This window comes from Formica exsecta, unplaced genomic scaffold, assembly GCF_003651465.1.
Source record: "Formica exsecta isolate Colony F162 unplaced genomic scaffold, ASM365146v1 scaffold475, whole genome shotgun sequence".
Classification (NCBI taxonomy): Eukaryota; Metazoa; Arthropoda; class Insecta; order Hymenoptera; family Formicidae; genus Formica; species Formica exsecta.
The window spans coordinates 688,554-715,650 of NW_021851988.1; the positions used below are offsets into that span (position 1 = coordinate 688,554).

The 27,097-nt window shown below is 37.3% G+C and overlaps 1 protein-coding gene across 2 annotated transcripts in view; it reads left to right on the forward strand.

The window, feature by feature from the left end:
• LOC115241299 (serine-rich adhesin for platelets-like) overlaps positions 1-27,097 on the forward strand; it is a 157,361-nt gene that overhangs the window by 78,832 nt on the left and 51,432 nt on the right. The window contains exon 2 of one of the 2 annotated variants that reach the window (XM_029816996.1): positions 24,158-24,238. The exons of the other annotated variant lie outside the window; for it this stretch is intronic. Coding sequence (XP_029672856.1) covers positions 24,158-24,238 — 81 coding nt within the window. The remainder of the gene's footprint in view (positions 1-24,157; positions 24,239-27,097) is intronic. 2 annotated transcript variants of the gene reach the window in all.

Below are 27,097 nucleotides of genomic sequence, written 5' to 3' on the forward strand. Positions count from 1 at the left end.
ATATATTTATAAATTATATATTTGTTTAATATATTTATTATAAATTCAGGGGTAAAAGCTTTCTCGCACAGTTGTCAAAATCGTAAAAATCTCAATTTCAACAGAACGCAACTTTAAAAGATTAATGCTTCATATCATAAAGGAGAGAGAGAGAGATTAATCGACAATATCTTCTCTCTTTTATCTGCATCGCTATTGCAGGTGTATTCTGGTTACAGCTCTAATCGCCCGTGGCGAGGGAATTAAATGCGATATTGCGTATATTGCGTGAGGGATATTGACAAATTTCGAGTGAGTGAAGGCATTATCGACAATCGCGCGCGGCTCGCCGGATGAAAGCTGCATTGACGCCCACATCGTCTCGCATCTTGTCGTGGTAATTGTGCTTCGCGAGAAGGGCCCAGGGCCTTCTCGTGCATCTTCGTGCGCATCTCGCCCACGAAAAAGCGTGCAACAAAGTGAACGCGATCGAACTTTGCGACTGTTGGTGTTTCTATGTAAGTTGATTGATCGTAAAGATGCGATATAAATAAAGAGATAATTCTTTGTGCAAAATAAATTCCAAATTGCGGAATAAATGTGTTTTGCGGATTTTATTTGTTAGAAGAAATAATTTTAGAAATTATCGGATATATTATATACTTATATTATTGTATAAGTATGTCACGAAATTGAATAGATCACAAGGATGGGTCGAGATAATTGTACATTGATGGTAGATTATAATGGAAATGACTATTGAAGATACAAATTGAAGTTGCGTACGAAGTGCGAGCAGTAGAAGATAGTTATCGAAGATAACAGCTGACTATTATATCTCGCGCTAGAGAGGAGTAATTACGATAATATCGTAGATGAATTTTTGAAACTACATAAGTATATGCTCATTTCTCTCTTCTTTCAATAAATTAATTTTATATTAATAATTTATTATAAAATATTTATTTCAAGTTATTTTAAAGAAAAGAAAAAATTAGTTTTAATTACTTTATATATTTTTAAATTAATATAATATCATTAAAATATATTGTCATTATAAAAAGAATTATACAGGTTCTTTCTTCGAATTGTATGTTTAATTCTTGAATGACAGCAATTTATTTGGATCGCATAAATTTATTTCACTGTTCGCGCTTCTGTTAAGGTGTTAAAACCTAAATGCTTTGTAGAAGTCAGTATAATCAGTGATACGAAGCGGTTGGCTGGCGTTCAGATGCGTATAAATGTGTATAAATCGGTGGACATTCGCGTGTGCGTTGATACACGCTCACACACTCGCAGCGAGAGAAACAGTCAGGCCAAGTAACTGTACATCGCTGTTCGCGAGTTATAAAACGACGTCCAGAGAGAAGAGCGGCGGATTCATCACTAAAACCTGCTTTTATCAATTTTGCCGAGGTTTACGGTACTCTGAACGACGTCTGCTTAGACGTGGGCCAAAGTGGGTTGATGAGTCTGTCCGTCGTTTCAAATGGGACGCGAAATCCTGTTCTGGTGGTACCGCTCTTTTCAACAAATGAAAATGAGCGAACTTGCCCGAAAAAAAAATTATATGATAAATTCGTATAAAAATATTACTTTTTAAGATTTTTCTGCCAGTGTTAATTATGTGATCATCTTCCTAGAGTAGATGTTATCATTATATTGATTACTCCTTCATTCCACGCGAGCAATAAATAATGAATAATCTTCGATATCTAAAGGAATGACGCATGATTGTGTGCGTATTTCCAAGTAACATATTATATTTCAATCAGGACTCTGCCCCTTTCATTTTCATCCGTACACTTTTCTCGTTGTTATCTCTCGGAAGGACAATCCATTTCGCTCGTGTAGAAATCGCAGATAACCGCCGGCTAGACGAACGACGGGGCTAGGTATTCCACGAGGATTACTAAGCGGCAGATATGCTTAGGCGAGCCCTTCTTGATCCACCGCGTACGCGCGTATTATACTCGGGGCTAGAAAGTGTAGGTTCGGCTTTTGTTCAATGCTCGCACCGGCCGATCGGGCGGGAGGCGAGCAACAAATCATATCGACACGGACTCGCGATCTCTCGACCGTTTCTTCATCCGCCGCCTCCCACGCCCTCGATCGGGTCCGTTTGTTCGTCTCCTTATCGGCGCATCTCGTGATCAAATAATTCCCCGACATCTTCATAAATATGTCCCCGCGCATTAATTCGCGTCCCCGCGGCGCAACGATTAATTAGCGCGAGCACGAGAGAAATCCTTGCGACTTACAAAGCGGAGACGGATAAATCAACGTTGGTGGCCTCTTACGTGTATAAATTTTAGCAATTTTGTCCTCATCGTAAAGGACGAAGGATAGTCGGGCGGGGACAGCCGAAATTTTTTCTCGCTGAAATAGTGCTGATAATTAGGTAATTAAATAATTAGATGTCGTTACAAGTCAGAGTGAGAATAAAAATAAAAAAATAAAAAAAAATAAATGAAAAGAAGAATCTTTATTTAACTTGCAAAACGTTCATCATGAATTATTTAAAAACTTTGTATTCTTGTTTTGATTCTGCAATTTCTATTAATTTCATGACACACGCACATACATTCTTGAGAGCGCGAAGAGATTTAGTTGCATCATATATCGTTTAAATCGCGCCGTATAAATTATTCCCTACAACAGATTATCCTTATGTATCGTAGATATTTAAATTATGATAACGTTTAGTGATGAAGTAACTGTCACCGGGCATTGTAAATGCAGAATTATAGCAATGCAAAATACGAATTTATGTCTAGTCGCCGACTATGAATAATGATTGTCGATAAACACGTGGGCGGGCTAGACGTCCTTCCTCAACGTCGATATTATGCTAAGCGCTCATTGTCTCGCGCATCCTTCGAAGGATCCGACATGCTCTCGTCGCTCTCGTAATTGTTTTCGTAGAAGCGAAACGGGAGATTTATGCGTGTGCCGATAGACACATTTTTTTTAAGTACGCTTGCGAATTCGATCAAGGAGCGATCTTAAGCGAAATACCCGCCGAAAAAGAAAATCGGATCTAAATCTGCTACGGCACAAATCAAAAATATAGATCGTCAGACGATGAAGGGGAAAAAGAGAGAGAGAAAGAGAGAGAGAGAAAGAAAGGCTGGGAGCCTGTATAGTAGAGTTATTGAATTTTATTTGTGATCATGCATATAAGATACAGAGGTTCATCGTAGTAACACTTCTTCTAACAGGTTCACTTGTTCCTTCGATAAAATCGTCGGCGGTCGCATTGCGCCTTTTGCAACACCTCGTACACACGTTTGCGCTCCTTCAGTTCGGCTCTTAATAACACCTTTAGCGATGTCGCTCGCCGGTATCAAAAACTTTATTACTAGTCTACTATCCTTCAGCTTTCGTGCTGAAACGTAAAGTTATTGTTTCTTTCCAATCTCAAATGTGCGTGGATTTTTGTGCACCTTTCTCGTACGGTCATTATTTTCATGTCTTTAAATATCATCAGTAGTTTAGTATGTTACCTCTTAGAAATTGCAACCCGCCGACAGATCATTCGAATTTGATATCCCGTTTTTTTTGGTGCGAAAACTGCAGCGTGACGTAGTCCCGCAACTGCAGCGTTGCAATTAAGTTGATCTTTATTCGCGACCTTGATACTCTGTCACATCTCGTGCGGTAATGGTGACTTTAAAGACGCGCGAAAGAGAATATCTCGCGCTTATTTAAGGACATCCTCTCGTAACGCATAATATCGTGTCAGTGCGCCGAGATTACGCGCTCATCAAAAATATCAAAAAGCGGACGTTAATTAGAATTTACGTGACGATTCGGCGATTCGTCTGAGAATTCCTCGCGGTGAAAAACAAATATTGGCCGTGAAGGGAACACGTCATCTCGTAATTGTCAATTTTTTAAATCTCTCGGTACGGTTTTGCGCTGAAAAGCAAATGACGCACCTAATCCGGCTGCTCTAATTCGTTTAGCATTGCGAACGTAAATACGTTCCTATATTCTAAGACTAGTTAGTGGCGTTTACGAAGATGGCGAGGCAATGTAATCGAAGAAGGAACACGCTAATTGCGATTTACCGTAATCGGGTTAACGAGCGAGCGAACGAGGAGGATCGAGGATTCGCACTGACATTCGCAATTATCTTAAAATTAATGTCTATCTTACTAATAGGGAATGCTCTTTTCGTGAAAGGCCACATCGCTTGTGAATTTTTGCAGCTCTTTACAACGAAGTTATGGCGCACGTGACATTAAGTGTCATGTCAGCGTGACGCTACTGCGGTGGCGATAATGCATTTTCTCATTTGTTTAAGAACGCGATTCACATTTTTACGCGACACCAAGTTGATTATCACGACGATAAGACACTAGTAGCACCTCAATAAGATTTCTATTTTTACAGCTGTCATGATTCATATTTGTATGCGGATATAAATGTCACTGATGCTGGCAATGCGTAAGAACACGATATTACGAACGCACGAAAGCTTTTTGTTTCTACATTATAATTAACATGAAATTATTGCACGAATATTATTGCGTTGTTTATAATTTTGTCGACCTCGAACGCGTCATTGAAGGAAAAATCTGCGATGGCGTAATTGCATTTCTTGTTAGAAGTATACTCGTTTACCAAATGCGGCGTCAGTTTTGCATTTACGTTTCTCTAGAAAACATGTATTTTCCCCACGCACAATTATTTTCTCCCTCGTCATTTCGCCATAAGAGCGACGCGAGTTTCTTTTAAGAATCTTCTGCAATCAGCCGCGTGCATATCTTCTCGCTAGGAGAAATTCCCGAGACGATAATACGCTATTGACGAACATTGAAGAAGAAGAGAGACAAGGAGTAGATACGCGACTGCCGTTCTCGCACGGTTGCATTGTTTCGCTGATTAGTATTCCTGCGGGTCTCTTTTTTTTTTCGTCACAAGGCCAATAATTATTATCGAATCAAAGGGAGAGACGGCGCCGCACGCGCGCGGTGGATCTTCTCCTCGGAGTCGTTTTTTTATAGTCTTTTGTACCGCCTCTCTCGGTGTCGAGAGGTCGGATCGAAGGCCCCTCCGGGACCATGGAGACGTAGCGCAAGCCAAGCAAAGAGAGATACAAAAAGAGATACGAAAGAACGCGGCGTATCCACCTCCGACACATCCTTGGAAATAATCAACCTTCGGCTCGCGTCAACGCGGCGTCGATTTTCCCGGAGAAATTTGTAAATGAACGAACGAATCTCATTCCGTGAGATAAATTCACGCAATTATCGCGCGCGGTAAGATTTCTACGGGAAAGAATTCTACATGCGATATAAGTGCTGCTTGTAAAAGGCGTGCGATTGCAAAATTAAACACCGGTTTATGTCGCTTGGGTGGTAATAAGAGTCCACGTACGAGGGGATGTTTCGTTAAGGATAGTAATACGTTTGTGGAATGTCTAGTTTTTTTAGCCAAGCAAACATATGTTTCTTAATGAGCTATATTTTATTCATTATCTTTGAATAATTTTTTATACAGCGAGAAAAAATACAGATTAAAAGCGAAAATGTATTTAACGTGCAAAGAATTAATGTCATGAAGATTTCTCTCGACTCATTTTCAGAATATTGATCTGACAATCCATTTGCTCTCAGCTTCCTGGTAATCTAATGCATGTCTGACATTTCTCAGCGGTGCGCGAAATCTAACATGAAACAGCGCTTAGCGAGCGACACGTTGCGTAGATTTTGACGTGCGATTCCGTTGCGATTGACCCGGTTTACGAAATGCTGTTCTTGAATGTGCAACCGTGTTCACTACGTGACATTCTTAACCCGGTTTTAGTGAAACTCCAAACTGTGAAAGTATAATGAACGAAATTACTATGGCATTTGCCTTTATAAGATTATAATTTGAGGATTATAATTTGGGAATATTTAGAAATTATTACATATAAAAAAAAACCGCGTTTAAAATTTTTAATAAAGGAAAATCGGCTGCATTTGCTTCCCTTCACTTTTATATTGTTTATTATATATTAAAGGGGGGAAGGTTATTATTCTCCCTACGCTTCGAAAAACTCGAGAGGCTATTGAAACCAACTTGGCTCCCGAACTGCTTTTATACTGCAAACTTGCATGCGAAAATTGCAGGCCGCAACGACGTGCGGCAGTGAATCACGAAGACTCGCGTCTGTTCCTGTTGGAACGAGGGCCCCGCTTCTTCCCAGGGGAAACAAAAAATCGCGGTTAGGTACCGCACGTGAAATCGTTCCATGTCTCGATTTTACGTTCCGCTTGCCTTTCATGCCGCCCGAGACGGTTGATTCTTTCTCCTTTCCGACGGTTTTATGCGCCTCTAATGGAGCCTAAGTCGTGTATTATCGAAAGATCTATGACTCCTCCAGCCGGCTGACAATTTTAAAAACCGAGTCTCGAATATACTTTAAACTGTGGATCCTTTTCGCTCGTTGCAATTTTTTCGCTCACGAGCTTGTATTTCCGTTTATCTCGATAAAATAGATAGTTTAAATTCAGAATGTCGAGTAAAAATCAACGAAATTGGCCAAGGAATAAATTCAGAATTTTTTTAATGATTAATAATAATGATTATCATCTTTTCTCTCAGACATATTTAATCGTATCGTCCGGATTCAGAAATATGTGAAATTTCTATTGATAAACCCAGAGACTTAATCAAATCTTATTCTTCCTTCTCGTTCTTTTTTCCTTCTATCTATTCACCTAAAATCAGTAATTCCGATCCGTCCCGGAATTACCGAGGGGAGACTCATTATCGTTCACTATTGAGGCTTCTAATTGCCTACAATCGCCGAACGGAAATCGACTCGACTTCGTTACACCGACGAGATAGAGCGCGATCCAGCCTGCCGATAGAGCTCGACGCGCCGAGAAGCGATCCCATTAGGAACGCGTATAAATCGACAGACGATCGGCGATGAGAGAGAAACAGGGAGAGAGAAAGAGTTGCGAGAAGTAGGTGAGCCCGTTTATTCAATGTAATTCAAACACGAGTAATTCAATGAGCGTGCAATACCTACGTGTACACATATCGGTGTGATGAGCGCTGGTATTGCGCGATAACGTTACGTTCAAGTTAATTTCGAAGTTTCTTACATCGCGAAGACTTGACGTAAAAGCTGCAAGCGTCATTCAACGAAAAGATAATTTTTTGGGATACATAAACAAAAAAATTTTTAATTTTCTATTGGATAGGGGATGACTAAATATATTAATTAAGCTAAATAAAGTGTAATTATTTATTATAATTTAGTTTAACATTTTATTAATTCAGCTCATTCAGTTTATTGCGCTCTTTGCTAATCGCGTTGTTTAATGCGCAATCTATATAAATGCGCTTCAACATGAACGTTCCTTGGATTTACTAAGTATGACAAGACTATTACTAAGATAATTGGTAGGGACCTCCCATTATGCATCACGTAACTTGTCATCGATGACAATGAACGGCACTTAGGTAAAGTTTCCTTCGAGAGAGCCGGCGATCTAGTTCTCGTACTTTCGTAACACGGACGATCTAACTGCCAACCAGTCGCGAAGGCCGAGCGAATTAATTAGCGGCTAATTCGTGCGCGGTGATTAGGAACGCCCTAACTTGTTTTTGCAGCGTGCCCTGAATCATTTTTTTTTTTTTTTTTCAATTAGCGGTGCATAATGTAGAGCAGCGTTTCTAAATGCGGGTATGAGAGAAACTGTGAGAGAAATGGAAACGTTCGATAGATAGCAAAGTATTACATTCTACATATTTTATAATGTGGATTAATATTTTATAATATTAATATTTTTTTCTAAACTTTATTATTTTAAACACAATATTTTTAATGAGGATGATAAAAAATAAAAAAATAAGTAGAGTAGAAATTTTATACCATCAACGTCGTTCTTTCACAATTTGTTAAATATGATATTAGATATGTATTTATTACAACATAACATTTTCCTCGCGATAGTATCGTGTAGATTAGAAACCATACTCGAAGGAAAGAGATTACATAACGGAATTGCATAAATTTTATTTATTATGACCAGGAGTTCAATCAACACGCATTTTTTTCGATCTTTTCAACTTCAGAGTAACATGATTACTAGACGTTTCGAATTCGTCGAGCGACGATATCGGATTAATGCGCGCTCTGCGTGATCCTAACTCTCGGCGTGATTTATAACCGGTTGTTTCACTGCCGTTGCAACGACGGCTCTTGCAACGAGCCGGCTGAATTGCCGTCGTTGAGGGATTCCGATGTATAACACGGCGCGCGTACCGGACGCTACATGTTGGCCAAGTGAGAGCAAAAAATAACGCTGCGAGAGGAAGACTCTCTCTTTCTCGAGAAAGAGGTGCTCCGTCGTTGTCCGCGGGAGCCACCGGTTTTCTTCTATCGTTCATGTCGTTCGGCGTAACTCGCATTAAGATCATTAATGATGCGATTAAAATTTATATCCGCAGAAAAATTTGTAACCGTCTTGGACGCGCGCGATCAGATCGCAAACGGCATCCGGCGATATTTCCTTCGGTCGCGTGAGCGATGATTATTGACATCGTGAAATGGGAGACGATTCGATAAGTTAAATGAGCCAATAAATTCTTTTAAATGTGTCGGGCTGTTATTTTCTTATTTTAAATGATATCATTAAATATGTTCACAAAGAAACATCAGTTGATGTTTGTCGAATTTTCTCATATATTAATTAGAGAGGCTGTACAGAAAAATGAAGAAATTTTTTTTTTTTTTTGATACTTTTCGGATTTTTAGTAATTAATTGATGAATTGTATAGTTAAAATATTTTATCTTTTTTTTATCAACATTTTTTTAGTCAATTAATTTAAAATACTTACATTTTTTTTCGTTGATTTGTGCAACGGTCAGAAAATAACTAGAAAATAATAAAGTCTTAATCTCTTTGTTTCCCGTAAAGATGTATGTTGTTACGTTCTTTTTTTTATCTTGAAATCTTTCATCGAAGATGGATTCATAAATATTTTATCTTCGATAAAAATAAGAGCAACTGAAAAAGCTCTCGGTTAAGTTCTTCGTACAGCGAGCTAACAGTGTTGAACGACGATCAGCTGCAAAGTCGACCAGACGTGAAGTACTCGTTCTCATCTGACTGACTGCAATCTCTCTCTAGCTCTCTCAATACTTGATTTATAGCATGCGCGGCTTTTTGTTCGTATCGTCCATTACCCATCTCGCGGACGTCGGAAGAGAGGCCACTGGTCTTCTTCGCATTTATACAGGGTGTCATCATATTTTTCCTGGCGAATAAATCTTTTATGGAAATAAGATTTATCCGAATAATAGAATGTGTTGCGTGAATATAATAATGTCTATCTAAATAATTCTTTTATACTTTGTTTAATCATTCTTATTTTCGATATTTCTCGTTAATTCAAAATACTCTAATAATTAGTTGAATAATTATATTAATAAGTAATATCACTTTGAGAATAATTCGCGATTATTGCTTGAATAATTATTGTATAATAAATGATTATTGTAGCCGTGAATCAGATAATCGACCGGAGATATTTTTTTGTAACAATATTACAAGGATGATATTTCCAAATTATGATCGGGGGAACACCCTGTATACGCCGCGCAGATGAGCGAAACGGAGCGAATGGACGGATGTTGCGGATCGGATGGTACATCCCGAAAAAAAATGGAGTGAAAAAAATCCCCACCGCGGTATCCGTTCATCTCCTTAATCACGCCGAGGCCGTGTTCGGCCTCAAGGGGCCCGCGTCTTCTCCCCGCGAATGCACTCGTCCGTGCACAATGCGCCGCCATTTGTCTCGGGCGGGTTCGTTTATTTGGCGCTTATTAATTTCAACAACGAGCCCAGCCCGCGCGAGACCCCCGGTGATTAAACGCGCGCCCCCGGCCCCGCGAACGTAGGGCGCCTGACGATGGATGCATCGGCATCGCAGAGACTTTGTCGGACCCTTTTCACCGGGGCCTGCCGACGGCTCTGGAAAGCCTTCGAATCCGCGTGGTTTCACCCGCGCGCGGAATTTATGGTGACGTCCTCGGCGGGAGCTCGACGGTAGCCTGTTTCGATGTCAATCTCGTTTAAATTATGAATGAAATGAATGATTACAGAACGCAGACTATCATTCTTTGTTGTTTGCGAAGCGTTGAAATAATTCTTTTAAATAAATCATTATCACATTATCAGATGTTACTTTGATTTTTCAAAGAGGATATTTCGTAATTAATATTAATATATAATCCAAAATTATTATCAATTAATATATTAACATGTTATTTAGAGAAAAGAATGAGAATTTTTGTCGAAATGAAAATAACAGGATAGGTTTCTTTTTTGTGTGAGTTTAAAGAACTTTCTGCATTCTAGAGATAGCTTATGGCAATCTCGCACGCTTTCGAATATCTTCGATAACAATACGTGCCAAATTTACGTCAGCGCGAGCGCTACAACGTGAATAGATCGAAGCCATTCATACGCATTTATACGCGTCGAGGGTATTATTGGGCGGTCTGCGATAGACATTTATTAGTCCTCAGCTTCGCAATGTAGCTCGCATAATCACAATAGCAATCCTTATAATATTTCTCGCCTTAAGCAGAGAAAGATTTCGCTAGCTTTATAAACACATTTGTATTGCTTACGGTTATTTTTTCGTTGCGATGAGATTTAAAGAGAGACGTATCAAACTATGTATCCTCTCAAAGTACGAGTATCGTTCAGAATCGGTGATTGAATGAAAAGATTCACAGACTGGTGACATCCATTATCATTGATTAATGGCCTATGCTTTTTTAGACTCGCATACTGGCTCTCATTAATCATCGGTGAGCACGATGAAGCTAGAGTAATGTCGGAATAATATAAATAATGATTGAGTTCAAAAAATTATATAGATTCATGATTGAATAGTTTGTTTAATAAACTTAATGATTGATCATCCCTTTATTTTAAAATAATATAAAAAAACAAAAATTTGAAAAAATTGAGGTATGAAAATCCTGGGAATATAAAATAGACTTTTTTTTTTTAAAGAAGATACACATGCAGTGAGAAAGAAACTTTTATAATACTGTGTTTTGATGTGTTCTAAATTTTTGAAAATCTAAATCTCGCGTTCTATTTAATCGTATTTCAAACCGATAACCTTTTAAAGTGAAGATTATATAAGCTAAAGAGTGTACAATTATATTTAATGAAGGGTTCATTTTTAAAAGCAATGGAAGAAGAATCTTTTTGAAGGATGCGAAGGGAGGACCAGAGATTCGGGAAGGTACATGCGCTTCGTTATCGATCCTCCGCATTCCTTCTTTTTTTTTAACCTTTCCACACCCACGTATCACGCGGGCGGAGAAGTAATCTTACCAATCGTTGCCATTAAGAGCCTAACACGACGCGATTTATGTTCCAATGTGGCGTATTTTATTTTAGCCGGATGGTTTAACGTTAAGAGGATGTAAGTGCCGAAAATGTAATTTAGGCAGACAAATGACGGTCCAGGTATGATATATTAATGGCAGTTAAGAGCTTTCTACGAGCACGCCACATAAGATATGTCATTATGCAACCATCTCATTTTTTTCACCAGTTTAATGATTTACTTATTTAAGCGAAGAAACAAGAAATGTAATGTGTGCATTTCTTATCTTTAAAATCGGGCTATCATCTTTCATTTTTTCAATGTTCAGTCTTTAAATAAAAATGATATTTCCATAAATAATCAGAATAATTCATAAACTCTTTCGCCTCCATCTCTCTTGATAAGCTTAAAACTTTCTTATAACTGGTGAAAAATTAATCTTGACGTATCCTTTTTTTCGTCGATTTACTCAAGTTTAAAGGTCTAAAATACTGTTCGAAAATAATCGTGAGCTTGTAGCCGCCCTGATGTAAGCGCGTGCATGCGTGCATCGGATACACCATCCCAAGAATGCGTTTCCAGTTGCGTCGGCAATCCCGGACACAAGTGCGGATATATCATTGAATTACTATATACGATCGCCATTTGAACGAGGTGCTATGAACTTTTATCGTCGTCGTACATATACGCGTATTTACAGCGTGCGACGAAATGCGTTACGATAATCGCTCGTGTTTGGTGCAGTATCGTGCTGCACCATTTTATCGTGAAATCAAGGTATGCACACATTTATATTAACAGTCTTAAAATAAAAAAAACTTTGCGGTAAATTGATTTGAAACATATGTTATTCAGGATATTTTTTATCTCTTGAACAATACGAGATTTTTTTTTGACAAGAATGTTAAAGAAATTTAACTAATATAGTTTGTGACTAATAAACATTCGAAAATTTATAGATATGTCCAAGAATTAAGCTTTTGATGCAATTGAATAACGAGCTCTCATTCTTCGTTCAACTTTAAGAGAGTTGGATTTAAATTAAAATAACTTCAATTAATGACTTATTGTTAGATATAAAAATATTTCAAATCGAACGGAGATAAAAAGTTTGGGGAGCGCGCATAACTTGATAGTGAACTGTACGTCTAAACCAAGCCCGAAGAGCATGCTCGCCATAAGCTCCGCGAAACCTGAGGAACATCGTAAGGTCGGTCGGTTAGACGGTGAGGTAGGTAGTCCTGTTGCTCTCTTCGTGTCCGTCTCGCATGTCGCCCATTTTCGCCGCGTTTTACGATTATTGACCGCCAATAAATGGCGGACGTATAGGGCCCGTAGAAGCGCGTTTAGTAAGTGCACATGCGGTTTCGAAGCGCATTACGGGATAGTATTTTCGTGAATTATATTAGGTATGTATAATACATACTTAACACTAACAAAGAGAGGATTCCTTAGCAAGGATGGATTTCACATGAGAAAGAGATAAAGAAAAGTTTATAATTTTAATATAAACATTCTACCTTAATAAGAGCTGACGAAATCAAATAAATATGTGTTAGATCGAATATTGTCTTTACTGTGTGAATAACGTGATAATAAAAATTAATTTTTGATAGCGGAAAAGCTATAGTATTAAAATGTTGTATTGAATATATTTTTAGGAAAAAGTTATTGAACGTATAAATCGTAATGGATCGTTTGACACCGATTTTCTCAAGGAACGATCGATTCACGTTCTTGATCGTCGCGCATGATTGCGCGTAACAATGCGCGTTCAGGGGCAAATAAAACGCGTCTTGGCTTTTCGCGGTCGCCGGAGAAACTGTGCGCTTTTATATCATACGAATGTAATTTGACCGCACAATTTTATTGCTAAATTATCTTGATATCATGGGTATTGAGATGATGGTTTGCGCGATGGTTATTCCCATCATTATTGTAACGAGAAAAATTCTAAATAGTGTTACATATTTCAAGAAATAATGGGTGAAATAATGCTTCTGATGATTATTGTTATGCTTGTTATATTTTTATTGAATGCTTTCAAATATTAAATAATTGTTAAATATTATATAGAAATATCTGAACGATCTGACATGTATTTAAATATTAATATACGATATAATCGCTGCTTTATTTATGTGTTTAATTGATATTAATTATTAAATTGAGATTAATGGTTTTAGAAAAATTACTCTGCTACTAACTTAAAAAACTGAGAATGCCAATGTTGAGACGTTCCGTATCATAGGGTTTATATGCTTTAAATATTATACGAAGAATATGTGCTGTGAAGTATCAATAATCTAAGGTCGTTTTTATGATAATATCTTACCTCCGGGGACGTGTACAAGGTGAGTGCATTCTTGGAAAAATATGCACTTTGCACGTTTCAAGACAAGTATAAAAATTTGATGCAGGAAACTAACTAGCGATATAAATAAAGGTCGATAATAATCATGTTGATTTATTCATAGTTCGCAAGAAATGAATTATTCCTTGATACTTGCTGTGAGATAAGGGGATTTTGCATAAGTTATGGTTACGTATTATTAGCATAGTCTTACTTACCTGCTATTAGCATATTCTTATTTTACCGTCACATGTGTTATATGTCCCTGAAATGCCATGAATGCGTAACCTCGAAAACTCTTGTTGTTCGTAAAATTACAATAATTCTAATTTCAAAAATGTATGCTACAAGATACATTTCTACTTCCATTATCTGCATTTTCAATTAAAATACTTTTTTTTTTAATTTTTAAATGCAAATTTGTAGAGTTAATGTTTATAAACATCATTACATGCATTTGATTACAATAAGGCTGTCGCAAAAAAAGAATTTAAATTGGAAAATAAGATAGAATGTACTCTTTATGTGTATATGTGGTTCCGTAAAATGACGGTAATCTTTCCATTATTACGGACGTTAATGTCACATGCGACGTGCTGGTGCGTTACGATATTGCACGAACGCGGATGCACTCGGTGCGGCGATGCAATTCTGGAAACGTGCACGAACTTACATGCCGCCGCTTTTGCTTGCGCTTTGATAGACGTGAAATCTGCGCGCAATCATGTGTAATAATGCCGTAATTGTTGCTTTCAATTTACGAAGTATGTACGGTCAAAGAGATGGGAAATGTTTCTGACATATGCTCGATTGTTTCTATCTCCCTAAATATACGTATGATAATAGATATACGTTGTCTCATTTGTGGTTTAAATTGAAAATGTAATGGAAAATTATTACGTATTTATTTTTTAAGTAAAATAAGAGGATATAAAAATCAGATATAAAAATTTTGACATTTTTTATATAGAGAATTTTTGCGAATATTTTTATAAATAATTGTGTCTTATAAATGTATCCATAATAATTTATGTTTTATAGAAAAAGGATTCTTCAGAATAATATATTTAATTGAATCGAAGCATTTCCCATACAAGCTTCGCTCGTGATATAATTCGATCGTGTATATTTATAACTTGATCATCGCGCGATGAAGTAATGATTGGAGGGTATTATATGTACTGCTTGTAAAAGTTACGAAACTAATGGCGTAACAATCCCGTTATTAATCGACGTACCTGTATTACGCGTGGGTGAAGTGCAGGAAATGTGGAAAGGTGAAGTGCGCAGCTGCGCAACATTATCGCGTGCAACATTGCTGAGCATCGCCTCGCTGCACGAAAGGTGCTCTTGACACTGTGCACCATACACGTATGTACAACATATGTATATGAATGCGCAAACATACATTTATATCCGTGGCGTTGAAAGATCGATGATTTAAATACCGCCACTGAGACAAGACCGATATCTCCGCAATAAGTTCCATAGTCGTGCGGTAAAAATTGCGCGGCGAACGCGCGGCATTTCGAGGTCGCGAGACAGAAAAAAGGTGAAAGAAAAGCGAAAGACGCTCTAAGCGAGATAAAGTGATAGCGACTTTTCCGTTCTGTCCGCGCGCAATAACATTCGGCCGCAACATTCTGCCGCATTATGCTAATCGGTTGTAGCGGGCGCCGCCCGCTGTGTAGCTGCAATTTTGCATCGCCCATACGCCCATACGGCGTAGTACGATCAACGATCCAGAAATCGTTACGCATGATCGCACCCCGCGGCAAGAGTGTAAGCCGATATCTAGAAAATGCGTGTCGAAAAAAATTGATGCCCTAGCTGCGGTTTTTGCACGTGTTTCCTTTGAAACGCAGAGTAGAAAACTTCGCCGCGAAAATTCGATGTTGAAATTTTCTTTCACAAAGCAAGTCAATACGTATTCGAAATTTGCGTGCAAAAATTTATTTCTATTTTTTTAAATTTATAATAAATATATTAAGTATTTTATAAAATATAAATCATATGTATTAAAATTTTTTAAAGATATTAATTATCATATATATAATCTAAATTTATATATTATATTATGTGATATATATAATATAAAATGTGTGCAAACATATGTAAAACAAACTAATCATAAAAGATCTAGAATTGCTAGAAAAATTATTACTGTTATGGCTTGACATGTATATTATATTATTGCAGCATGTGCAGTGAAAAACATCGACCAATATCGCCGCAAGTGGCACGTATCAGTTACACCCGACATGCATTTCTTATGTATCACAATAGTTGCGCGCAACTTTGTAGGCGTAATATTCATTGTTGCTTATCTACGCGGTTCATACCTCGTGTCCATCCAGCTCACTCATCTTGTATAACGAAAAGGGACTTGAACAACGCGCGGTTCTATCGCTTTTAGATTCTCCGTATATCTACGTTTTATTGCTGTTATCATTTATTATTAGCACATTGTGCTAATATTAAATAAAATATTAAAAGCTGCAGTTGTAACTCTCTTAGATTGATACACTCTTAAATAAAAAAATTCACTGCTAACACGGAAGAACGCGTTAAATTTTATCAAATGAGTTTAGATCCGGTCTGACAATCCGTTCAATAAATTCGATTTATACGGAAAACATGTCGTTTGTTGTAGGAGCAATACTTGCCGCGATAGTCGTAGAACCGGCTGTAGGATAGAGGATCGCCATTAATTATTGGCATCAAATTATAACTCTAGGTTTTAATTGCGCTCATAAACATCCCGCACACATTATTTGCCGTGTGCAATATTCCCATACGTTAAAACGCTCTTCAGCAGTAGAAATTCTTGCGAGATGACTGTCAATGTATAATTTATGCATCCACAACATTATGAGCCAGGTTTATAGTCATTGACCGCATTGACACAGGAATAAAGTAAATTCAACTGGTTCCTGCGAGAAAAATGCATCTAAAGAAAAATTTTCCAGTAAATAAATCTTTATATTATACGTATTTTTTGTAATTTTATACAAAGTACTTTAGTATTCATATTTAATTAAAGATACTTTGAGAAGATATTGAGCAACAGAGAGAAATAATATTTAAAATAATAATATATATTAATACACAATTAATACTTTTTTTAATGATCAAATAGAGAGATGATAAATGATGCTTGATATAATAATTATTATACAGGATATCAATTTTGATCAATCTTGTATGAAATATATCGTCGAAAATGTGTGTATATTATGTTATATCAACGAAAAATTTTTGAAAAAATGTTTTTCATGATTATGCCATAATTATATAACACTTATGCTATATAATTATATAAATATAAATATTTACATGCCTATTAAATGTTCGATGTTCAAAATAATTGCATTCGTTCAATTTGGACAAGCCTATCGGCTTTCGCGTAGTTAATCCTGCCACAGAACTTCTTCCTTACACATGCAACATGCACGCATCCTACAGGACTTATCTATCTTCGTAACAACATTGTGCATCTCGTGCGCGTACGTGCGAGGTATAACTCGCGTTTGAAGATCGCTCCGCGTGATCGAATAACGCTTATGTGTATGTGCGAGCGAGGTATACGCACCTAATAAATTTACATGCACGTATGAAATTGCTATAATCGCCGAGTACTACGATTGGTTTTAAAGCTGATCACATTATTCACAGATCACGATAATCGAACAAGGTAATTAAGATCTAATAGCATGGCAGCTCTCTTTATTTATCTTTCATCAAATATATCGTTAAATATATTTATACGTTATATTATTTTCAACAGAAATATATGCATACGGTTATCGCTATTTAATTAATTTATTTAATCTGTATTTTTTATCGGTATTAAAGATTGTAGGAAGTTCTATTAAATATGTACATATGTCTAAGGTTTTCTATCACGTCCATAACAACACGTAATGAAACGGCATTGCGCGTCGCGAAAAATGCGGTTTTACGATGCAGCTACCGGCTGCGACTGCAACCTCACGTGGTTGTATATGTTTGTGTGTGTGTTTGTGTGATGCAGATGCCCGGTTGACCTGAGCCGCATAACGGTTCCTGGCTGCTTCAGCTCTTCCCGGTGGTAGTTCCTCCTCGTTTTTTCGAATCCTGTTCGGCAAGATCTCTCGGGGGCCGTTTTAAGCCGATTATTCGGGCCGATTCGGCCATTCGTACACGTAAAAAGGGAACCGCATTCTCGCGATCATCGATGGTTCCGCGAAACGTACGAGTTCGCAAAAAGAGTCGTCTTCGAGGAAATAAACACCGGTTACTCGGAATCGATAATACGGCAGGGTTTAATTAATACGCCGTTACGCAATAAGCTGAAATTTGATGAATTATATTTTATATTATTGTAACATAAAATTGCGAAAAGTAATCCGCTAATGAAATTGAGATGATATCAATGAACGATAGAAGTCATAAATTATTTAAATCCGCGTTTGTAGTAGCGACATTAACATATAGTAAGTAAAATATTGCTGAAGGCAAAGTGTGAAATTAATTAAGATTGCAAGAAGAAAGGAAGCAGAGGAGAAACTCGTTGTGATGCAGCGACCAGAGAAAGAGAGGGAACTCATCGGTTCAGAGCTGCCTCACCGTTTATACAGAAGCAACCGTGAAACAAATCGTATCGATTAGATCGAGTCGTTACTTATTCGCGGGAGAATTTTAAGGAAAGCAGCATTGCTTTGCATCCGGCGGAGGAAAGCTTCGTGATTCAGCACTCAATTATCTTCGCTGCTGTTTCAAATGATACATCAAGCATTTCGCGTCTCGTTACATCGGATGCATTGTTTTTGCAATAGTGTAGAATAAAACAGAGATGCATTTCGAGGACTAACAAAGATGTATAATAAAAAATATATATGGATGTGTTTTTTATATACGCGAAATTAAAATTAAGAGTATCGTAGTTCAAGATCGCAATTGAGATTTTTATTAAGACAAAGTATTTCTTAAAATGCTACACAAGTCCTTTTTAACAATAAGCTAATTTTTGACTTACCACGAAATTGTCACGATTCATTTTGTCATAAGTGTAAATGTATGCATTTAGCACTTCTTGCGCTATCTCTCGTCTCTCGTCGCGCGAGACGAAGTCAGAAACCTCGTGCCACTTTTCTGACGGCTGTCGATTACCATGATAATTGACTCGCGGAAAAATCAGTGTCGACCCAGTCCGCTCTCTTCCCCCTGCCTTTATCTCCTCACCTTTGACTATTAGTCGGGAAAAGAAAAAATTTGTTCGCCGGTAATTGAAACGCGGAGCGTTAATTATTCGCGGATACCACGCTGAATCGCGTGGTGCATAATTTCCGAGATAAAATACATGACAAACCCCGTACCATTCATACGTTAATTACCCACCAAGATAAGCCATATGTAATTGACTTTCGAGAAATGTATGGATAAAAACAATTTTCAGAAGAATCCCTCTCCTTTAACCTTACCATCGACAGTAGGAACAAAACCAGCGTCAATATAATAATTACTTTCAACAGCATTAATATACTAAATTACTTTCTCACGATATAATGATATTTTTTAATTATCTCGTACACTACTAGAGCAAAATGTGTCAATCAATTTATGTAAAAGTTGAATGACAACCTATTAATCCATAAATATTACTACATTTAAAAGCGTAAAGTTATAAGATATTGATTATCTCTACGATTATACTTGATTGCTCAACAAATATTCGGATATCAGTTTGAATCTTGAACGATGTATTCCTCCCTCTGATAAAATATCATCGATTCTCATTTGACGGAGATCGATGTATCAATAATCTTGCTATGTATCATAAATCGTTGCACGGCCGCAGATCATGTCCGCTCGTTCTCAACGCTGTCTGAGATGCTGCCACGAAGTGGGAGCCTGCGCACTTGAAAATTGTTTCAGATTCCGCTTATTGCGAGCCGCGCCGACCTTTAACCTTTAAATCCCGGCGCATCAAAATGTAATTGGGGGTTTGTCGGATGCTGGATCGTCTGCTAAAGAACGGAGAGCGGAGAGGAAAACCGGAACCCCTTCTGACGGCGCGCGATATGTGTGTGTGTGTGTATGATTATTATATTAAATTTATTATAATTTCAATTAAACAATAATTATTAAGTAATTGAATAAGAAATTATTGGATTTATTGGGTAGAAAGTACATTTGATGAAGAGGCACAATTTTTGAGTCTTGAGATTATTCGAAATTTGTCATTAGAATGCAAAGCGAGGAACTATGAAACATTTATTCATTAATTACTAAATTATGCGATGTAGATTCATTCCTCGATGTTGTAATGTATAATTGTCTTTAGGACTATTATTACGAGGCAATCTGTCGAAGGGAAATCTGTCTCCCGAGATACATTACAAAGTTTGTTCAATTCTGTCATTATAATTAATCGTTTGAAATAAGTATGCTATTATTATTCGTGCTGGATACAATGATTCAGCATCGCGTAATTAAGTTTATTTAACATGCACTGTTTCGCTCTTTCGGGAAGTCTTTCATTTGTAGCATGTAGTAATCGAATATGTAATATAGAACTCCGTTTTAATTACTCGTGAATAATTTTCTTTTTTAATTAATTATAATTTTTTTCTTAATTATATATATTATATTTATTCTTAGTTAACATATAATATTCCAATGGATTTATATCGCGATTTAGATCTAAAAAAGAATTTATTTTTTGAAATATTTATATACATAAAAATATTAGATGTTACAATTTTGGCAATGTCGTCAAGCTTCGGGAGGAATGTTATTGTCCTTACGTACGAAACAAGAATAAATTCTCGACAGATTTACGTAACAGCGCGTAATTGTTATCTCGTGGTTTCATGCATTGAATTTTTCGCATTTATACCCGGTTGTCCCTGGGTGGTCGAGGACCTCAAAGGACGCATGGACCGGTAACGTTAGGTGAGAACCGTGAAATGAGTTTGCTTGATTGGAGCGACATTTCTTGCTCGGACTTTCGAGCCGCACTTGAATGGATATGCGTGTTAATAAATATCCTTCTGAAATTCTTCTAATACGTTAATGGCACGAGATTGTTTAGAGAGCAAACTAAATATGAAAGAAATATTGTAATTCGAAATTTATATATGGAATCAAATAATAAAAATTCGCTTTGCTTTAAGTTTGATAAGGAATATTATTATAAATATATGTACAATCTGCGTATTTTCTATTCATTTTTAATATTAATTATTACTCGGAATAAATGCAAACTCTATACATAATTACATTCCTTTACGCCGCTCTTTAATTTCCACATTTATCGTGACATCCGAGTGTTACCGGACGACTGTTACGAGGGTGTTACGCAAATGTTGCGCAAAGGATGCACGGCGGTCATTATCCGGCGACAAAAGTTGCCGCGCCTTTCCCGGCATTATTCGTCGCGTTGCGAGGAAAACGAGAGGAGGAACGAGAAGCGCTCGATTATTCCGTTCGCGGAAAAGAGAAAATTGCAGACAAGCCGCCTGCGATCTCTCAGACGATGCGTTTATCGGCCAATTAGTTTCAGGTACATGCGAACTCAATCTCGTGCGAACATGTCTCTCGACGACGTGCAAAACAACGCCGACATATCGATTCGATGGGAACAGTGCCATTGTCATTAGCGTGAAAGTCGGTTCTTCGTTTAATCGCGGATCTGCCACTCGATGCTTTCAAGGAAAGTATTCCGTATTCAGATATCGCGTTGCATTTATCATATGGACAAGAGCGCGGACAGACAGAGTAAAAGTAAAACGTCGGACGTTTAGAAAGCCCGAGGTCTTATCGCGGGAACTTCCTAGGAATCAATCATTCGCAGAATTCGTAAACACTTTTAGTTTTGTCAAGATAAATATGCAGAATCGATGAGTTAAAGCTGTGAGCGACCGAAAATAGTTTGATGTAATTCTTTTTTTCGTACGAAATTTCTGCGCATTTTAAAACGGGAGATAATTATTGTCTTGTATTAGAAAAATGGAAAATATGGTTTAAATAGAAGAATTTGCTTGTCTCGTTAAATTGTTCTAAGGTTAAAATAATTTTTCTTAAAAAGGATAACACCATCGCGATGTTTTATAAAGTAATTATTCCTCACGGTCGTGAATTTACTTTCACGCTTAGTTGCCGATAAAGAATGCGAAAAATCTCAGCGTAGTACTGCTAAGTTACGTGGCCAGACTTAATTAAATGTTGATATTAGAATAAACATATTACAATTTTTTTGTGTATTACACACTAGATCCGGCTCTAAGCTAATTGTAAAAGAAATTGATAGGCGTATAATTCAAGTGCTCTATAACATGACTTTGTTAATCAATTATAATTAATTTCCAGCTTGTAATGCTTATAAAACGTATAATTTTAATGAGATTTGTCTAATTATTCGTATTATAAATCTCGCGTTACAAATATAAAACTATATAGAAAGATATTTATTTTAATAATATTTTTTCTTTATGAAAAATTTTTCGTGCTGTTGTAAGTACGTTTTCGCACGTGGATATATTCCTTCGCATCTTTCGTTGCGTGTGTATGTTAGAAATCAGGTTCTCCCAGCGTTCGTCCTGTCTGTCAGTCGACGATCCGTGCAATAAACGAGGAGAATAGTCTACAATTTTTCTCTCGTCCGAACTTGAATCTCGAACCTGCTCCCGCTGAGACGCGTTCTGTCAGTCTCACAAAAAATACGGTAGCGCGCGAAGCACCGATATGACAACTAGTTCTTGGGATCGCGAGAGAAGAAAACGCAATGATGAGCAAAGCGTGAAGGGAGAAAATAGGAGAGAGAGAAAGAGAGAGAGAATTCCGTGCACGCAGTGGCACGCACGTGAATGCACTTGTCGGCCGCATACACGCATGTAAGAACGGTGAACCTGTTGCATCCCGGACGTGTGCGTACAGCTACATTGCAGAATGCACTTTGGCTTACGTGCCATCGCTCGATGCACACATGTTCCTAAATGTCCGGCAATCTTGCATCACGGAATTAATGCAATTATGTAGAAATTAGGTAAACGTGATCGAATCATGCAAGCAAGTTTGAAAAGGGAAGCCTTAAAGTAAATTTTACAGGAAATGGAATGAATAAAAAAATGTTTGATTTTAGATTTCTTTCTTCGGATCAAGTATATAATGCTTATAAAGATGTTTGTAATTCATGCCTTTCTGTATTAAAATTTATTCGATTAAATAATTACTGTTTTGTTCGATAATTAATTTGCTAACAAAAATTTGCATTTTTCGATAGACTTTACCAAACTTTTTTCACTGCATTATTATATGAAAGTAGTAAAAGTTTTAAAGACTAGTCTCCGAAAAGAATCCTTAATTCTCCCTGGGAACGTACATGTAATCTGCGCGTCCGACGCGGGTTTCTCTAAGGTACGATCCGACATTGACGGCATCGGCATCGCTGGAATTTGCATGATTAGTAAGTGATGCGCCAGGATGCTGACGAAGGATGCACCTGGTATTCCATGCGTTGCTCACGCGAATGTATCATCAGCGACGGACTTCAGCGAAGGGTTTCTCGCAACAGCCGTGGGCGCTTTCCCAATAAGAAACGCAATGCACTCGAGAATTATAAATATGCATTTTGCGCGCATTAAAGTCTTTTCTATTAAAAAAAATTCTCTATTCCACCTTGAATATATTGGATCGAAAAGGAATAATCACATCGACTTTTTATAAAAAATATATTACATAAATTAATTAATTAAAAGATTTAAATTATTTTATAATACATTAACATTTATATTACATGTTCCTCAATTTTTATATGCGAAAATTTTAAAGCACATCGATCTCGATAGAAGATCGATCAAACATTCGATCCCCACGTCGATCACCGTAGCCATCATGCTCCTTTCCATATAATCGATCCAATTACACGACACAATTTCCTGACCGGACAAAGAATATACCGTGGGCAACGAGGCAACGCATTAGATAATGCATGCATTATGCAGGCGGCGGGCAAAAGCGACCGCGAGAACCGCAATGGCTATTAAAGCCCGCTCCAAAAAGACACACGAGGCGCTTCGCATCGGGTCGGCGAACGTAAAAGAAAAAATTTGAAATCCAGATTGAGGAGCGCGTTATCACCCCAGTCAGATTGCCCCTTCCCTCTTCCCCTCCCGGTAATAAGAGGAACGTCAGACTGGCGTAATGGCTTGTGAGCGAGCGTGCCACGGCATCATAAATTCACGACGCGCATTTTCCGCGTAACGTTAAGTAGCGACTTCATCCGGCGGTCAGTACTTGCTCGGTCGATCCTGCGTAAGGACACGCCGTTTGCGTTCGGCCAGCCGCGAAATCATTGTCCTTAACACACTAACACGATTTTTTTTTTTTCGCGGAGATATATATCGCTCGACGACGACGATACGTACGATTATGCCTGTGAAACGCCTCGCTCTAATTAAAGTCTCTTTTTTTTACAGGTACGTTGACCACGAATGTTGCCGCGCGCGGCGCAAAACGGCGTTGGAAGCGTGAGAAGATCGAGGATCGCCGGAAGTATGGTATGATGCGTTTAGCATTTCTCGCGCGCCTTGAGACATTCAAGTCTACCGTCTATTAAAGTCCATTAACGATTTTAATCGTCTTGATTTTTGTTGCGACAGGTAGATAAATAATTATTGAAGCATGCTTGGTTCAGACAAGGAATTATGGGCTTTATTACGGTAATAGGAAACATTGTTTTATGAATTATATAAAATTAAATAGCGTAAACTGCGTAATAATCAGATCGTGCCAAAAATAAAAGAATTGTGATTCCTTGTCTCTACTACTATTATTTTTTTTAAATTAAATTTTCTTGATCAGATTTTGAATGTCTTTAACACTGATCTTTTTTTATTAGAGCTACAATAAAGCCTTTTAAAAGGTGATGTAGCGTTATTATATGGCTTTTCCCCTACTGCAAAAGTAAGTTGCTTTAAAAATTCGATATAAATCGGGCGGTTTAATTGATCCTTTTTGCATCTTATTATGCATAATTGCTCTTCTTAGTCTTATTAACCTTTTTAGTTCTTTGATTCTTTAGTTCTTACGATTAACTGAATTTTCGGAATTAATTCTTTGGATGTCAAAAGAAAGAGGGTTACTTCCATTTATTAATGTTATTACAAATTTTATTATATATTATTCCACATACATTTTTTGCACGTGCAAAATACACATTGCAATACTATTTCCGATCATATTTCGAAGTATATTTATCTGTTGTATTTAGATATATAGAAAGTTTGAATTTTTTTAACGTAAAATTAAAACGAAATTTAAAAAATGCTAAAGTTATGGCAACAGCATTGAAACACGAAAATAGATCGGGAAATCCTTCGGGAGCGTTTATTGGCAATTAATCGCGTGACAGTTCAGCATGCAAGTCATCGCGATATATTATTCTTCAGCGTTCGTTCTTGATGATGACATCTCGGATTAATCGCTTCCTAATTAAGCAACGGTAGCGGACATTGTTACGAACGCATCCCGACGACTGATTTTCTCCGCGACGGGTCGCAGGTGAAAACGCAACGCGTTGGCCTTGCATCTGGTTGCGACAGAATCTCGTGGTTGTCGACGCCATTCGTAACCGAATTATCTCATTATTTCATTAGGCAATGGGCTGCCTAAGCGTCGAGTGTTCATAATTAAGCGTTTCGTGACTTGGAGTGTCGCAAAAGGAGGTGGTTCGTTTCCCGTTACCGCGAGGGTAGACATTATCCTCTTCCTTTAATCGTCCAAGGCGATCCCTAATGACGAAGGATTTTCGTCGACGACGCCCCTTTTGGTCTCGCGAAGAGTAACGATCGCTTGGGAAATCGCGCTATCATCTTCGATGACGACGGATTATTCTAACAACGATCCTCTCTTACAATCTCAATAAACGAGTATTAGACTCTTAGATCTTCTATCATAGACAAGCAGAACGCAAGGCTAATTTATAAACATTATTGAAAAAATTTTACTCGTTGACGAAGCTAAATTAAAATGCCGCAGAGAGATTCATGACTTTATTGAAACCGAGACATCGCGGTTAATACAAAGTTCAAGTATCAATTGCGATCGTTATAATCGCGTAAATTTACGCAACGAAGGATAATTGCGCTCTAAATAGAAATACGATTATATTTTATTATGTCTACCAATTTCTCCGGGTGTTATTCTAGCGCGACACTCGTAAGATTACGCCAGTGTGACACGCGATTTCTCTGACCATTAAACTCCTTCGCGGCTTTCACCAGATTGCAGCTATCGCGCATTGCGCTGTCGCATCTGCATTTGATAGCGAGTTACATGCAACCGTTTCGCCCATTGAAAACGCCGGAAACTTTCTTCTTCCGGGAAGAATGCCGCATGGCGGCATTCGTCAAACTAAATTTGCATAAACGATATGCGTGACATGTATACGCGATACAGATATTTTACAATTACTTTTTTTGCTCTGCAAAATAAAATCAAATAAAGTTTTTGATTTTTCGATAAAAGGTAGAATTTCAAGCAAAAAACTTCATGATATTAATATGAATATACAAAATTATAATTGTGATTGTTGAAAGAGATTAAAGCAATGGAATTTTAAGATAAGTTTTTTTAGAAAGAATATAAATTTTTATATATGAAACTTTTTTGTAGAACTTACAATTAGAATATTGGAAGTTTTAATATTAAAAATGTATAGTTATATCTAATATATACAAAACTATATAAAAGTTTTTATATAGCAACGATTAAAAACCAAACATTATTTAGGTGACATACGCAAGAATTTTTCTTAAATGTCTGTATAAGGAATTATTCATGCTTTGTAAAATTAAAATGCAGGCTGCTGTTGAAACAGTTTATGCTGCTTAAGTTAAAAGTGACGCAAGTAATATGTGTGTTTTTCTCGCGATGTAAGAACGGCCCATTAGACTTTCACTATTTATCGTAACCCGCATTACGTCGCCGATGATGGACGAGCGTGATGCACTTTTAGATGCAACGACCGGTGATAGGCCGCTGCGTTTCGTCCCGCAGTGCTTGCCGGTTTAACGAACCGACCGAAGGTCGTGCATCGATTTTCGCGCGATCGGAATCTCGTAACCGTTTCCTTGTGTTTCTCATAATTTACTCATGTACGCATGACCAGCAATATAAAGTACTTTCAAGTACCAGCGAAATTAGCAAGCGATGATAAGAGAATGGTGAACTTGGGACAAGCAAACAACGATCCGTGCGTATTTTTTTTTTTTCATTGAATCGCTCTTTAAAATTTTATATATATTAATGAATAATAAGATACAAAATATATAATTTACCAAGATATAGCATTGATATGCATGATCAAGATATAGCATCAAATCATTGATAGACAGCAGATTTATATGTTTATTTTT